General features: G+C 41.5%; 1 protein-coding gene across 2 annotated transcripts; it reads right to left on the reverse strand.

Moving 5' to 3' along the window:
- Positions 1 to 8,974: 8,974 nt before the first annotated feature.
- On the reverse strand, positions 8,975 to 11,464 carry adra2a (adrenoceptor alpha 2A). 2 transcript variants are annotated; one of them, XM_058639714.1, is made up of 2 exons: positions 11,028 to 11,464; positions 8,975 to 10,824 (listed from the first exon to the last, which is right to left on the reverse strand). In XM_058639714.1, exon 2 carries the CDS (start codon positions 10,647 to 10,649, stop codon positions 9,405 to 9,407), a length of 1,245 nt encoding a protein of 414 aa, XP_058495697.1. In that variant the 5' UTR covers positions 10,650 to 10,824; positions 11,028 to 11,464; the 3' UTR covers positions 8,975 to 9,404. The 2 variants fall into 2 exon arrangements, with proteins under 2 accessions (XP_058495697.1, XP_058495696.1); XM_058639713.1 differs by having other exon boundaries at positions 8,975 to 10,855.
- Between the last annotated feature and the right edge of the window lie 5,031 nt (positions 11,465 to 16,495).

Consider the following 16,495-nt stretch of genomic DNA (forward strand, 5'->3'; position numbering starts at 1 on the left):
TGGTCTCGTGTTCTGCTCTGCTCTGCCCCTCTGAGTGAGCAATGAACTAAATGTTGCCCTTGTAGCCACAGTTGCTTTTAGATTAGTCAGAGTTGGGTTGTGGTTATTTACCCTTTCACATTTAGAAACCTGTTTCAGAGAGCAGATTTAAACAACTCTTATCCTGAACTGTGAGTTGATGAACCCTGAAGCTGGAAAACATGTTTTCAGTTCCAGAACAGCTAATCTGAGTTAGTTCAGTCAACTCTGTGTATGTTCGTTCATGACACACACACACACACACACACACACACACTTCTCTCCACATTTGTTCAATTACTTTGATATGTCTCTTGTTTCAAGTAAAAAGAAAAAAGTCACATTAAAAATCAAAAAGGTAATTTATTGTTAGGGTTAGTAGCTCCATCTATTTCTCTCTGTGATGCCATCAAATCATGTTTATGTCAGTTTAGGGAAGGTTTCAAACCTGAATATCCGGATGTTTTGCAAATAAAATGAGTCTACACTGAAAGCCCACACTGGCCATTTGAAGTCACAAACCCTCACTGTCTCAGGTGCTCCACTGTTTAATGTACACACTACTTGGCTGCCGTCTTCTGATTGGCTGACAATGTTCCACAGAGAATACCAGTGGTTTGCTTCCATTTGTATTTGCCAGCCACACAACCCAATTCTCCCATAAATATGGGCCATCAAGTCCATTTTCCATACCTCGGCTTCAAACTAATTTACCACTGGCATTGATATGAAATATGAGCCTTTTGTATAAGAGAAATATGATTATTCTCATTGCAGGGAAGAGGCGGAATCACATCAGCTTCGTGGAATGAAAAAAAAGGGTCGGGGAAACTGCAATACGAGAAGGGACAGTCAGAATAGAGTTTGGATAAGATGTGATATAAACATATAAACAAGAATAAGCAGCTTGAAGTTTCCGCATCTTGTCACGCAAACAAATGGAGGCTTGTTCATGAAATGAACTCTGTTCCCCCCAAAGCAGCCTGTGTGCTCAGTTCGCTGTCTACTCTCTCTCACTGGATTTATCGCTCTTGTTTAGCCTCTCTTCCCAAGACACACTAGCTGCTTACGAACCTTTGGCCTTGGTCTGAATTAGCAATTTCTCTTCCACAATTTCAGATCATAATTATATGAAATTATATGAAAAAGGAATTATTAATCCCAGTAACACCTCCATCCACCAAACGAATGGAATGTGCCGCAGTAACACCCACATACACGATCATAATCTGCACCACTTGGTTTCTTGCTAATGTTACCAGACACTGGCACGATTACTTTTGTACCGATGTTGTATTTATATACGCAGCCTTTCAGAACCATTGCTTGTTGTTAGGGGGACGATGCACAGATCGATAACAGTGGGTGGATGGATGACTGAGGTTACACAAGGACTAAGTTTGATTGTTGCCACAAGTGTGCACAATTGACTTTCTTATATTGCGTCACTTATCACCTAAATTATAAAATCATTAAGATTACAGATCAGATAAAGCCACAGAAGAGGACAATGAGAAAACTCTGTGATGAAAGCAACACTGAGGACAGAGAGGAGGAACAAATCATAGTGAATGAAGGCTGACAGACACTCTGTTTCCAGAAAATACAAATGACAAAATAAGATGAAGGGAACTTTGTAATTGAATTTAACTGAAGAGCCACACCAAGCCTTTCTCTAGTATATGTTATTATTTCTGTTGTACTGAGCTAGAGGAGGGTCCTCACGGTGGTACACGTGGCTAGCACTGTTGCCTCACAGCAAGAAGATTACTGGATCCTGTGCCTGATATGAAGTGATGACTACGACCTAACCCATCGCTCCATCTTCGATGCGTTTGCTTTTTATGTCAGTGATTCATCTCTGCCGTCTCTCTGCCAGAAAAAGGTGGCTATATTGTTGTATTGGGCTTTAAAGGTTTAATAACTAAACAGAAAAGTCATTATAAATATATTCCTGAGCACAAATGTTTGCCCTGCTAATGCAGGTGAGCACGATTCATGTCAAGGTCTTAAGCATTTGTAAATATTTGGCTTAAAACATCATAGTCAAGTCAGGTTGTAGACGTTTCACTGTTGTACATTTTTTTCACTGTTGTACTTTTTACATTTTATGTTTAAAATATTTTTTTGTATTGTATTGCTGCTATGTTAAAACAATTTCCCCTTGGGATGAATAAAGTATTTCTGTTCTATTCTATTCTATTCTATTCTATTCTATACTTGTGCATTTACATAAAACAGAAGATTTCTGGAATGTGAAGTTCCTTCATTTTAACAAAAGAACCCTTTAAAAACACTAGAGGATAATCGCTGATTCCGATCTTTTTGATGTAATGGTCTGAGGTTGTTGTGCTTTTTTGTTAATCAGTGGTCAGCAATCGTGAAATATGTTGCCAGCGTACATTAAATCCTGCTTACAAAGTAATCTGCCAGCACCAGACATCGCAATGTTGAAACACGCATCCAACAAGCTTGTGCTGCTAAAGTTGTATTATCACATTAAACTTAAGCCCACTGGCAACTGTCATGTTAACACAATCTTTCCAAGTCTGTTTACGAGCACACACAAATGCACAGGCAGTTGGGCAAAACAGATTCAGACACAAGATTAACTCCAAGTCTTTTATCTTTGAAGATTAACATGAAAAAAACAGATGACAGACTTGTCTCTTTGAACACACTTGTCGAAAATTCCTGACAAACAGAAGTTGTTATTCATGCAGCAACTGCATTCATAACGTCACCGTCATTAAGGGCCGAAGCAATGAAACAGCAGCGTCCTCAGGTATAATCTCCTTCAAACGCCCACTGGCCTGTCCATCAGCACACACTAGACAGTCATTACAGACACTACAGCAGCCCACTTCATCTGCCCTCTCTGCCTTACACTCACTTTGCTGTTCCTGTGTCACCTAACAGATATACTTTCTGCCCCCCCCCCCCCCCACACACACACACACACACACTCATGGAGAGACAGGAAGTTCCAGCACAAAGAGCGTGAATAATAGAGAGCGAGAAAAGTGCTCAACTCTGTTGCTTTCATCTTCAATAATTATAGCGCCACAATATGTGCCGGGGGCTGGAAATGTGTTGGTTGTTTTTTTAATCTTCCGTCTCTGTTTAATGCTCTCTCACAATACTCTTAAGCACCATTGTGCTTGTGGGACTCATCACAAGCTGGTTGGCTCATGATTGACGTTTGACAACATTACTAGATTCGATTATTTATTCCGTTTTGGATGCAGCGTAGCAACCTTGTTAGTTTGCATGAGCTGAACATGAACCTGGGGTCTAAAGAGGGAGGATGTCAAACTGTGGTTTATGTCAGTGTCTTATTTCTCTCAATTATGGAAATATTGCAGCTTTTTCTCTTTATAGAGAATTACTGTATAGATCAACCCACGATTTAAATGTTTATACCCGGTGAAAAACATATGGAGGATTAATCAGTTCAAAATCATTATTAATTATCAAGTTATTCGGCAGTGAATGTAACATTCATTTATCAGTATTTGTTGACTACAGTCTTAAGTGAGCCAAGTCGGGTGAAACTGAAACTTCCGCACACATACATATAGCAAACAGGTGAACCCCTCATGTAACCGAGAGCATTTAAAGTGAGAGTTCAGGAACCAACCTGAGACATTGGACAAAACATTGATCAACAAAACAAAAGCCTTCTAAAATCTAGTTTCATCTGATTTTCCACCGAATCTCACCGTTAAACAGCTTTTTCCCGGCTGGAATCTTGAGTTAGCAAGCCTGTGAGTCAAGTGGCTGCTTTTCCTTTAACTATGCTGACCATGTATGTCACACATAACTTAAAATAACCTACAACTATCCCCTTTAACGACAGCAAACAATGAAGGGTAGCAGACTGACACTTGTCTCTGCGACACAGGGTGAAGAAAAAGGGAACTACAATATTGAAAGAACAAACCAAACATGTTATGATGTTTACGAGAAGCTGTGCTGAATCAAATACACACTGACTGATGTTCAAGTCCCTGCTTTCTACTGTGGTATCAATAGGGCTGTAACCAGGGAGCCACAGTAACAACAGTCACTAAGTCCACCAAAATGACACTTTATCTTAAAGGAATACTTCTCCAATTTGCATTTAACTTTGTATTACTAGAATAGGGGTAGTATAGTTGAAAAATTGTGCTTCCCAACCTAAATTTTTCCTGAGTTGAGAAATATCTTCATTATTTCCTGTTAGCATAACTGTTAGCAAAGATGGCGGACACTGTTTACATTCTGGGAATGAGGTCCCGTCCCCCTACGAGTGGGTCTAAAACGTGGGGAATTAGCGTTGCAGTTTCAAGCCTCGGACCAAGTGTCACTGGTGGGCACGTAACAAACAAAGGAATGAAGATATTTCCCGACTCAGGGGAAACTGAGGTTGGGAAGCACACTTTTTTCCAAATATACCACTGCTATTCTAGTAATACAAAGCTAAATGCAAATCGGTGAAGTATTCCTTTAAAGTAAAACCAGTTGTTAGGCTACATACCTCTGCAGTGTGACTAAGGGGAGCTAGAAGCACATGGCAGGAGAAGAAGAAGAAGGCCACAGAGCCAGGGGGTGTGTCAAATACCCTTTGACCCTGAGAGGAAAGGAGGAGATGTTGAAGGGCTACGTTCAAGAGCAGTGAGGTAAAAAAACAACAACAACAACAACACAGCACTCAAATTCAACTGTATGAAAACACATTAACTCGAGCCCTCTGTATTACTTTCTAACACTGAGGCGTGGCTGTGGAATTAATAACCGATTCTTAATTCATATGCATTTACTGCAAATTCCCAATATAGTTTTGTAATAGTAAAAACATATTTCCGGGACTAAATTGGCCATTTAGGAAATCGAGCTCTTCCTGCTCCAGCTCCCAAATGTTTTTCTTTGTGCAGGGCACTGGAACATCAAACCCTGCACCATTGTCTCGTTTTTTTCTCTCTTTTTTTCAGGCAGAGAAAATGAACTTGCAAGTCTAATAATCATGTCGCATAATGCTGTGCGGTCTCTGGGATGATGGGAACTGATTGCTCTCAATCATAATGAGCTCCTGGAAAATAGATTTGTCTAGACAAATTATTTCCCAGGGAAATATCCATTGCCCGGCATTGTTTTGTGTCTCCAATCAGACCCAGAAGCTGTTAATAAGACTGAGACTAATAAGACCTTTAAAACACTTTTACTGTAAGAGTCCTTTGTCAGAGAGCCAACAATGACCTGACTGTATAAAATAATACGTTAACAAAGAAATATGTTTGTACTTGGATGATGCAAAGTACACTATGTTTATAAAAGGGATGTTGTCTTCCGGTTTCACTGTGTAATGTTCATAAGATTCATGATTTGACCTGTGCCATGTCCATTTTTTATTTTTTTATTTTTAAACGGACATTCACAGAAATCCCCTGCAACCATGCAGCTGTCAGACACACTGGTGTCCACTCATATTTCACATAATTATGACAACAATGGTGATATATGATAATGGCAAATAAAAGTAGGAGAGAACAACAGTGAGTCATCAGTAACACAATGAGTAATCAGCGTAAACGGCGGCCACCTCAAACCTCATCACACACCTCATCACACACCAGGGAAAAAAAAAATGTACAGGCGTATGTGGGCGACTCAGTCAATATTCACTGTCATCCTGACCTTTTCACCCCTGGCCACCTACAGTAAAGATACATGAATAAGACATACCCGACATGACACTCCCACATCTATAAAAACACCTCCAACAAACACACATTCAACAAAAACAAACTCAGACTGACGTCTCGAAGGCAACGCGCATGATTCAAACGCAACTTCATTTGTTCTGTGTGATTTTTGCGGCTTTTGACATTTTGTCCCTGTCTTTTTGAGTGGTAGCTGCACTTAGCCACCATGCATATAGCCATTTTGAGATGGATGTGCACTCTAACCTGATGATCCATGCCCCGATTCCCAGAGGCTTAGTGTGTGTGTGTGTGTGTGTGTGTGAGGGGGACTTCAACAGCTGGCTTCTTCCAATAGGCTGTCAGCGAGCACATCCGCCTAATGATATCACTGCTGCTTGTTGATGTGCGTGATACAGAGAGACAGAGAGGAGGACAAAACGAGAACAAACACAACATATATAAAAAAAACACTGATAAAGCACAAGTTCAATGGTCTGCCATCAATTTTCATTGGTTTCATTTGAAAACTTTTGTCCAAATGGGCATTTCTAGCCCTGTAACAAGAGTACTATATTATGTATATGCATGTTCACATGACCATTGCCTTGTTGCAGGAAAATTATTGCGAACACGAGCAGCAGAGATGGTGAATATTTGGGATCTCTTCGCTTGGACTGAACTTCATTCTAATCAAGATCAGATTTAGGGTTTGGCAACATTAGGAGAAGCCTGAGAACAAGAGAGGAGATTAAACCAACAGTCCTCATTCTGTACTAAAAATGGACCCAACCAATTGTAAAGTGAAGCTTCAACACCAAATTGCATGATTACTGTTCCTGTTTAACGTAAAGTCCGGGTCATACTTTCTGTTTCTGAGATCGGCTCTGGACCACGCGCTGTAAATGTCATCATTTGCCAAATTCCACGGTGGTCGTCGCAGACCCTAAGCAGACAAACGCGAGCACGCCTCCAGTTTGAGTCCATGCAGACCGCACACGCACAGACTGTGCATGCTCCAATTGGTGGCACGCTCATGTTGTGGTCAAAATAGACAGTAAAAGGAGACGGTAACCATGGAAACTTGCTTGAGACTATGCGAGGAGGTCCACACATGTACTGTACAACTCAAAGAATATAAGAGCATACAAATGGACGATGAACCCCTGCGGCGAGACGTCTCCGCCTCTGATTTGGAATGTGAGATCAAGAACGCACGTAGAGACACTGACATGGACTCACTTTAGTGTGAATGGAGTCGCAGGTGAAGCAGCTCTCCATGGACAAAGGACTTAGTGTGAGCAGGCCTTGAGTTCACTCAGGAAGTCTTCTCTTTTTGCTCACAGTTCACCCCTCTCATAGCAACGCATCATCTCTTTAAATATGTTGCCGTCTTCCTGCTTTGGTCAGTTCATGCTGCAGAAAAACACTCGTCATCAAACTCCCGGTCTTTGTAGTATCATCAGGTCTATCATTCTTCATTATCCACCGCATTACTGTCAGTGTCTGGACTCCGAGGGGGATTTACTACGTCTCTGCTCATGCCAGATCCTCCACCCCCCCCCCCCCCCCCCCCCCCGTTAAGTCCAAGTGTTAAAGATTCTATAAAGACAAATTTAATTTGTACACAATCAGTAATCTCATTCACCTTCACAGTCTCTCCTGATTAAAGAGTTTTCGTGGTGTAATTCTCATTTTGACTTATGCTACCGTCCTGCCACAGGTCAGCATGGAAAACTTGTCCGTGGAAGAGATGAAGACTTTCTGTGAAAAAGAGAAAATATTCATTTAAGAGGAGATACCAATAAACTTATGTGCAGCATATGGAGATTAAACGCCCTCGTGCAGAGTAGCCCAAGTAGTGAAGAGTCATACTAAAATGTGAGATAAACAATACTTTATTGACCCACAGAGTGCAAACATTAGCTAATATCGGCCACAACATCAGGCTAAAGGTTATATTTTTTATAGCTTATTTCATTCATAAGACACACAACAACATGTGATTATTTATTCTGTAATTTACGCAGTGTCTAAGAAAATATTCTCCATGTGTCTAATGTCCATGAAGATCTATTTTGTCCCCATTTAGATGAATTTTTTTATTTTATTAAATTTTTTTAATGTAAAAACAAATGACAACTTTGTCGGACTGGAAGGCCTTTACTTTACTACATAACCTTTGTCTCTCTCTGTGTCTCTGTCTATCTCTATTTTTTTTTTTTTTTTTTTTTTTTTTTTTAGCGGATGTTTGACAATTTTTTTCCAACATCCCATAGTGTCCCACAACATTTCCCCTATAATTTAACACGGAGCAATAACACAACTTCAGCAAACTTGTCTGTCCAGTGGGAGCTCCCCCCCCCCTTTGTGTTTATATGAGCTGCAAATACAGACACATGTTCTCACTCACACACACACACACACACACCGTCCCTCCCTCTTTCTCACAGGCTCCCCACACTTGCACGTCTTGTAAACGTGCAGGGAAACACTCGAGCAGCTGAATGCGGGCGCACACCAGGGTCTGCTGGACAAAGAGATGGACATAGGCTACTACAGAGAAATTCCCTGAAGGACCATTAAAGCTTTGTGAGGATGGTGCGGGTTCAGCTGCCTTTCCTGACTATCAAAAGGAATTCATTTGCGTACACACTCACTTGGTAGAAGCCTTATTCTGTGTATCCATGGCACAGTTGATAGTCACTCTTTGTCTCAGACTTGATAGAGACAGCAGCCATTCAGGTTCTGGTTTGACAAGCTCTATGTCTTTCCTTAATGATGCATACTATAATAACACATAATGCCAAATGAACCATCGCTTCTCCACTTCTTCTGTTTCCATCATTCACAGTTGTTTCAAGATCTGACTAGGATACACTTTAAAGGAAAAACTGCCATGTAAAAAAAAAAAATGGAATTTAGTTGTTTTTTTGTCTTAATATCTAAGGCAACTCAAATAAATTTTGTTCACAAATTCCATTCCTGCTCAGTTAGAGCTCGATGCCTTGTTAATCTCCCTCAAGGTTCAGAATCAACAGACTCGAAGAAAAGACACTGACCTCTCACTGTCAGAGAGCTGCTGAAGGGACGGCGTCGCTCTCTCCATCACTAAAGCGCTGCATGAGAGGACGTGTTTCTCAAATGTTTCCTATAATATAAGGGAATTTGCATTTTAAATAAAGTCGTGCCGGATCACTGCACATATTATTTGAAGGCGCTTTAAACACGGTTCCCACAGTGTGCAAGAGGGAGCTTTGGAGTCCTGAGACCAGTTCATGTAATAGGTTTTATTCTTTAAAGAGGCATCATCATCATCATCATCACCTTCATCATATTCATTCTCATCATCATCTTCCTCATCAAAATAGAGACAAATATTCAGACAGGTCATTTTGTACAACACATATGATGGACATCACTATATTTTTCTTGTTTTATAAAAATAAAAATACAATAAAATCTACAATAAAAACATGTCTTCACTGTGGCGTCCTGTGTGGCCGTGGTCAGGTTGGAGCTGTGGGTGACGGACGTTTGGGAAAGAGAAAATGCTGCGACGTAAAAAGCTCATTCTGCAGCAAAGCCTGTTCAAGCAGTTCTACCATAGAGCGCTCACGAGTAGGTGATCCACGTATGATGGCCTATGTACACTGGATGTACAACATAGCAACAAAACAAGTATGTACACGGCGGTGGAGTCTGTCACGCGTACCTCCGAGCGTCCCGCCTGCACAGTATCTTTTTGAAGGACCTCCTAAAGTCATTGTTGAAGATGGTGTAAATGATGGGGTTCAGAGCGCTGTTGCAGTAACCGAACCAGAAGAAGAACTTGAACAAGGTGTCAGGCACGGGGCACGACTCGCACACCGTCGTCAGCGTGTACGTGAAGAAAAAGGGAAACCAGCAGATGACGAACACTCCGATGACCACGGCCAGGACGAAGGTGAACCGTTTCTCTCGGTTCTGGCGGCCCTTCCAGCGGCTGCCTTTGTTGCATTGCACCTGCTTGTGGGCATCATTGTCTGGTTTGATTTGGCTCATTTTGGTTCCCCTCTTGGAGGCTTTCTTTTTGATTGAGCAGGGGTTCTTCACATTGTGGTCAGACGACGACGACTCCTCAATATCCACTCCATTGATCTCTCCTTTCTCCTCCTCTGCTCCCCCTTCTCCTCCCACCCCTTTCTTAAGCTCAACGTCCCGCTTGCCGTTCAGGTTCTCCTGGCAGAGGTGGTCCTCGGCACCCAGGCCGTTTTCCTTTACATCAGCGGCAGCAACTGTGGCCGTCCTTGGCATCCGCCCCCGGTCCCCTGGAGGCGCCCGCGTCCTCTTCTTGGCAATCTGGTAGATCCGCACATAGACCAGCACCATGATGACACAGGGGAGGAAGAAGGAGCCGATGCAGGAGGAAATGACGTACCACTTGTCATTGTTGATTTTACACACGCCGCCCATCTCGCTGTTCTCTTTCTCCATGGTGATTAGTGGCGGGAAGGAGATTACTGCCGCGATGACCCACACGATGAAGATGATGCACTTAATGCGGCGCGGCGTCCTCTTTAGATTGTACTCGATGGCCTGTGTGATGGACCAGTAGCGGTCTAAGCTGATGGCGCAGAGGTGAGCAATAGAGGCAGTGCAGAAAAGAACATCTAGTGCCAGATATATCTCACACCACACCTTGCCAAAGTACCAGTATCCCATGAGCTCATTGGCCAAGGAGAAGGGCATCACAAGGGTGGCCACTAAAATGTCCGCCGATGCCAGAGACACCAGGAATAAGTTCTGCGGCGCCCTCAGGGCCCGGCTTGTAAACACAGCTATGACCACCAGCACGTTCCCAAACACCGTGAGCAGCATCAGGATCCCCACCAGCACAATGAGCGGCAGCTGAAGGCTGTAAGGAGCCGCCTCTGGAAGCGTCTGGTTGGTCTTGTTGTTAAACTCCATTGGAGTAGATTGGACTACTTGTTAAGTGAGTTCAGCTGGGGTTAAAATATCATCCACCAGGACGGACAGAGCTAGTACGGCTGAGAGAGACAGAGGAGGGGAAGTGAATCACTCCTCTGAGGTTTTCCTAGATGGGTTTTTCTCTTTCATTGTGCACTGCCACCTCATGGAATAGCTGAAATGGATTTTTACATCTGTCAGTTCATCTGGAAATATGAGGAGGAAAAAAAAAAAAATCAGATCTAGAAGCTTCATGCCATCAGTTATCTTTTATATTATGACTGTTGCAAACATCCAAAGCATAATATCAACTCTCTCCTTTGTAATATACTAAGAAAAAAATAAAAATAATAAAAAAAAGATTTGAAATAATCTTACCTGAGGCAACACAACCTGCCACGACCTCTCCAGTGCCAGGGACGCACGGGCACTAAGAAACTGTCAGTGGGTAACTTCTTTAGGAAGATCAATAGAAAACAGAGAAGATCCATGTGGCGGATGAAGCGTCTCCTCTCTCCCCCCGCACAGTGATCCCTGTGCTGCATCTAGCTGTGCTCGGCGGTGGACCAAACAGAGCGCTAATCATGTTATCCCGGGTGCTGCCGCGCTGCTGTGTGCGCGTGGAGCCTCTCTCCTCACTCCTTCACCAGTGCGCCACTCCCTCTCTTTATAGCCCGCACGCTGCAAAAAGTGTCCCCTTCGCCGCCGGGTCACTGTGCGTCCACGGAGTGTCAACACCGACACACATGCGGGTCTGACTGCACGGGAGCACCATGCGACAGTGAAGGGACATTTATATCAAGTGGAGGTGGAGAGAGGAAAACACACACACACACACACACACACACACAGACACACAGAAACAAATCATCACGAGCGACAACGTGGAAAAGAAAAGAAAATTTGTCTCCACACGCACACTTGTTTGTCTATTCTTATGAGGACCCATCGCACATCTCACCCTTAACCACAAAAAGCAATTTAAAGTTGTCAAAAAAATTTCTTATTCTACATGTACATGCGCACACAGCTGGACAAAATAACAGCTATATACATCTAGTCCAATATATCCAATAGAATCAACTCTGTTGTCTAAAGTATTGTGCAGTAACATTTAAAACCATAAAAGACATGACATGTAATATTTATAATTTCACGTAAACTTTTTTTTTAAATTAAGTTTGTTACATAAACATGACATTGTATCTATGTACATGCCTGTTCCACCTTAGGCCACACTATGTCTTTCTTTCTTTCTCTCCATCGGCCTGCTTCTGCCTGTCTTTTACTCCCTACAAGACAGAGTAAATAATATCACCGCTGAGAGCTAACAGGGTGACACATTGATTTGTAAAGCACCTTTTAATTAAAGAGGCATTCTTCAGCAGAAGACGTGGAATGAATCAGCGTTTATGCACACGTGTAAGGAAGAAACTGAAAACCAGTTCAATGAACGGACATAGACACGGTCACAGTGCAACAATGAGCTGTTTGAAACTCATTAAGTTGAATTAAAGCACGCAAGTTATCTATGAATCAAAGGCACACAACACTAGTTGTCTTTTTCTCGTACAGACATTATTTTTATATTAAAATGAAATAAAATGGGATCACGATTGTCCAGTTGTACCCACTTAAATCTGGTTTATTTAAAAGCTGCAGAGATTTGTTCAAAGTAAATGTTTAATTCTTAATCATGCCTTCAGATATTATAACGATGCTAACAAACAAACTGTGGAGGTGAGATGACTTCAGTTGATCTGTAACACTTGAGAAATAATAAACAACTCTCTTATCTTAACGTGATCGTAATGGGGAAGGGGCAGACATTTTTTGCAGTGCAGCAGCTGGACTCGGTTGCTAAGCAGCTACCAGAGCTACACCACTTGGATATGAGCAGAAGCTCTTTTATTACTTTGTCCAAACTTAATTTATCGATCCCCTTCTCACACCTGATGTGCAGGCACAGGATGGAGTCCCCAAACTGTCAGGAGCAGAACCCTGATTCACACGGATCCACGGATCTGCGTTTGATGAGGGTTTGCCCTGAGGAAACATCTGACCAGCTACTTTAGTGTTTACAGATGTGACTCACTGAGAGGAACAGTGACACAAACACAATCAGATTATACTTTCATATTCCCTGTGCTACATGTTGTGTCAAAGATATAAACTCTGGTTGGGGGGTAGTCCAAGCTTCCCTCTGTGTGCGGTGAGTCAATACAAGACTTTAACACTCAAATAAAGCAAAACAATCTTCAGAGGCATCGGATTATTGGTCTTAAACCCTTGAGGTCTCGCCTATATGTAAGAAATGAATTGTATTAAGTCATCAGAGATTAGGGAAACATGTTAAAATGCATCTTGGAGTTGGTCTATGCAGCAACCTGCAGCCATGGCTTGGAAATGCTGAACTTTACCAAACCTAAAAAGCCTCACAACCCTTCTCAAAAACATCTGCAGTGGAGATGTGTTGAAATACCGACGGCTGAAAGTGAAGAGGAAGTTGAAAGAAAAGACAAGTGTGGATTATTTTCTCCCGGAACAGGAAGGCAAAACAGAAAACTACAGCCAAGGTAACTCTTTAGTCCGACTAAAATTGAGCTAGTCTTAGTCAGACTAACATACCTGGATAATGCGATTCATAGTCCTGCATGTAGTCGGACAGGAGTTAGACTTGGCCTTCTGCACATGCACCACAATTTCCTCCCCGGTCTTTGACCCGGAAGTAGAAGGAGACGACGTATAAACAGCAGTACTGTTGCTGGAAATCGTACGGTGGCGCTGTTTTTCCTCGGTCAACACATCCAACGATCTAATTCGTATCAGGATTAACAGCAGGTATGAAACATACAGAACCACGGCACGATCCATCTCAGCCGTTCCCTGTTTGTTTTTCCATGACATAAAGGTCAACAGGAAACTGATTCAACACACACTGGCTTATAGAGAGATACAGCGTCACCCATGGGGGAGGGGCGGAGTCATTTTCTCCTCCACATGTATACTCGTCCAATTGCGTGCCTTAGTCGGACTAAGGCCTTAGCTCGATTAAACTGTAAGTGTAAATGTACTGTGTGGCAATCTCCGCTTGTTGTTGACATGCAAAAATGACCAAAATAGATTTAATGATAGAGAAAATAGAAAATACAAGAGATAGTGGGACAGTTGTGTGTTGTGCATGAAAACAGTGTAATGACAGGTGTTAATGCAGCTCCATGTTTCGATGCTCCAGAAACTGAGGCAACCACATTCTCCTATGAACGTTTTAAATGATAAACATGTAGTTTTTGTACATATGTCACCATTAAATGACTTCAAACACCGAATTAATGCTTTAATGTTAAATTCTTGCTGCCTTGTGCCTTGGTCTTTGTCTATATTGTACTAGTGTTTCCCAAAATGTGAACCACGGCCCACTGGTGGTTGTTGCGGATATTGCGGCTCAGCCTCAGACATGCAAAAAAAATGATTCCATTTACCAAATGATATCAAAACATTTATTATACTGTATATGAATATGTCTATTAAAATGTGATGCCTCACTTCTTTTAGTCACATTTAAATGATGTATTAATGGTTATTTGTAAACACAACTTAGGGCTAATTCAATTATGGCCAACAGGAAAATTACAGTTATTTGTAAAAGTCAGGATTACTTTTGATTTGATTCATTTATTCGTGACATGGGTAACATTTTGTCTTTTTTTCTTCAGATAATTTCTTTTCTCTTTTTTTTACCAGACTCAAACCTCTGGTCTACACTAATTGTACTTATTATTGTTGGTGTTATTTTTGTTGTTGTTTACTTGGTTGTCCAATTCCAGGAAGTATCAGGTCTATTTACTGTCCCACAACCTGGCGAGGATCAGGTTGTCGGGAGAGCTTTTTGACTGTTTACCATGTGGAATATTATTTTATGTACTAGCTAGTTCCGTATAAGTCATCTACCACTGAGTATATAGCGTATCAGATAAGTCAGCCATATCTTCATTAATCTGCCCACTGCTGTTTAACTAGATCATACAACCTGTCCATAAAAAAAGCCCGCTTCATCTTGATTACTCTCACCATATTTAAATGGTATATTAAAATGTGGCACGTGATTGATTTTGATTTCCCTGAAATGCAATAAACCAGCAGTAATGTGCAGGGGATGGTCATAATAAAAGCGACGATGTGAGACGTGATGTCAAATGTAAAAACAAGGCACAGGAATCTCAGACTAGTCACAATAACAGCAAGGATTTATGTATTTTCTGATAGAAGGTAAATGCTTTTGCTTGACGCCAATATCTTTTTTCCTCCCAAAATAATAGTCCCCTGCTTGTTTATTGATGAGTATAGCTTTTATATTTTTTGGTTATATCCTCTAAGCAAATCAACGGAAAAGATAAACAGCATGTCTCCAGATTTCATCCATCAGGGGAGTCATCATGTTTCCTGTCTCACATCAGCGTCTTCCTGGAACTGGAGTCGCTATTATCAAGCTCACAGTCGGCCATTTTACTATATTGTTTGTGTTCCTCTCCTGTGGTGAAGTTAAAACTCACTCTAGCATTCAGAGGGAAAATCCTCAGACACCGTGGAGGGACACAGAGTGCACTCCTCGTCCTCGGTGTCTCTGATAACTTCAACAGTTTTTAACATAAATTACAGATACATATATGTATATATATACATACATATATATATATATATATATATATATATATATATATATACTGTATACATATATATATATATATATATATATATATATGAATATACAATTAAAAGATGAATGACCATATTTTCACTTTGAGATACAACACGATGTTGACTGGTCACAGTTCCAGTTCATCGTTTCAAAACTAAATTGAAGATGTCTCTGATTTTATGTTCAGTTGAGGGAAATATTGAAAATACTGTATACCTTGAACTGGATTTGAATTGTGACCGGTCTTTAGATGTGTGAGATGATTTCAGCCGGAGGTGAGGTGAAGATTCAACCCTGTGAGAACACTGTCTCACTGTGCAAGCTGCTAAATAACAGCGGCCGTGCACTGCTTTTTCACCTCTCTCACACACACACTCACACACACACACACACACACTCTTGGGTTAAACATGTTCTTTCCTTATTGTTACAGGAGGGCCAGACAAAAGGATACAGTGACACCTGTCGTCTCAGCCTGGAGGACGAGTACATGGGGGAAAAAAAATCAAACAAACAAACAAAAAAAACGTGGTGTTTTGATTGAGAGATGTGATCACTCAGAGGAGGATGACAGGAAGTCATGTGTCCTTGGGATTTTCTATTTTTTTAGACGAGTGATATTAGGGGTTTGTGTGTGTGTGTGTGTGGGAGGGGGAGAAGGAGATTAATCTACCAACCACTGGGTTCATTTCTCTTTCATTTGGACATCCATTCAAGATGCCACTGTTCACGATCTCAACGTAGAGCTGCTCAGTGTAAAGTGCTGCCACACAGGCAGCTCGAAATAATATCAAATATACACATTACCCAGCAGGGGGCGGTGTTGCACTGGAGCACAGAGAGAGCTCAGGCCACAGCTGAGTGCATGAACAAATACATATACACAAAACATGACTGTGATTCAACAAATCAAGAAATGAAGCAGCACTATTGACTCCCCATGATCAATATATGTGATGGGCAACACTATCTATCTATCTAATTACTTAAAGGTCTGGTGTGTAAAAGTTTGGTTCAATTATCTTAATTTTGGAGACATAACTGCAAACATGCAAGTCAACATGAATACATGTTGCCACATTTCACACGCTGCACCTGTGACCGACAGACCGATAGACACACATCATGAATTTGTAAATATTTATAG

The sequence above is a fragment of the Solea solea genome, chromosome 10, assembly GCF_958295425.1.
Source record: "Solea solea chromosome 10, fSolSol10.1, whole genome shotgun sequence".
NCBI classification, from domain to species: Eukaryota; Metazoa; Chordata; class Actinopteri; order Pleuronectiformes; family Soleidae; genus Solea; species Solea solea.

Excerpts from the sequence above, each read along its gene's own strand:
- adra2a (XM_058639714.1), bottom strand. The coding sequence starts at position 10,649 with ATGGAGTTTAACAACAAGACCAACCAGACGCTTCCAGAGGCGGCTCCT.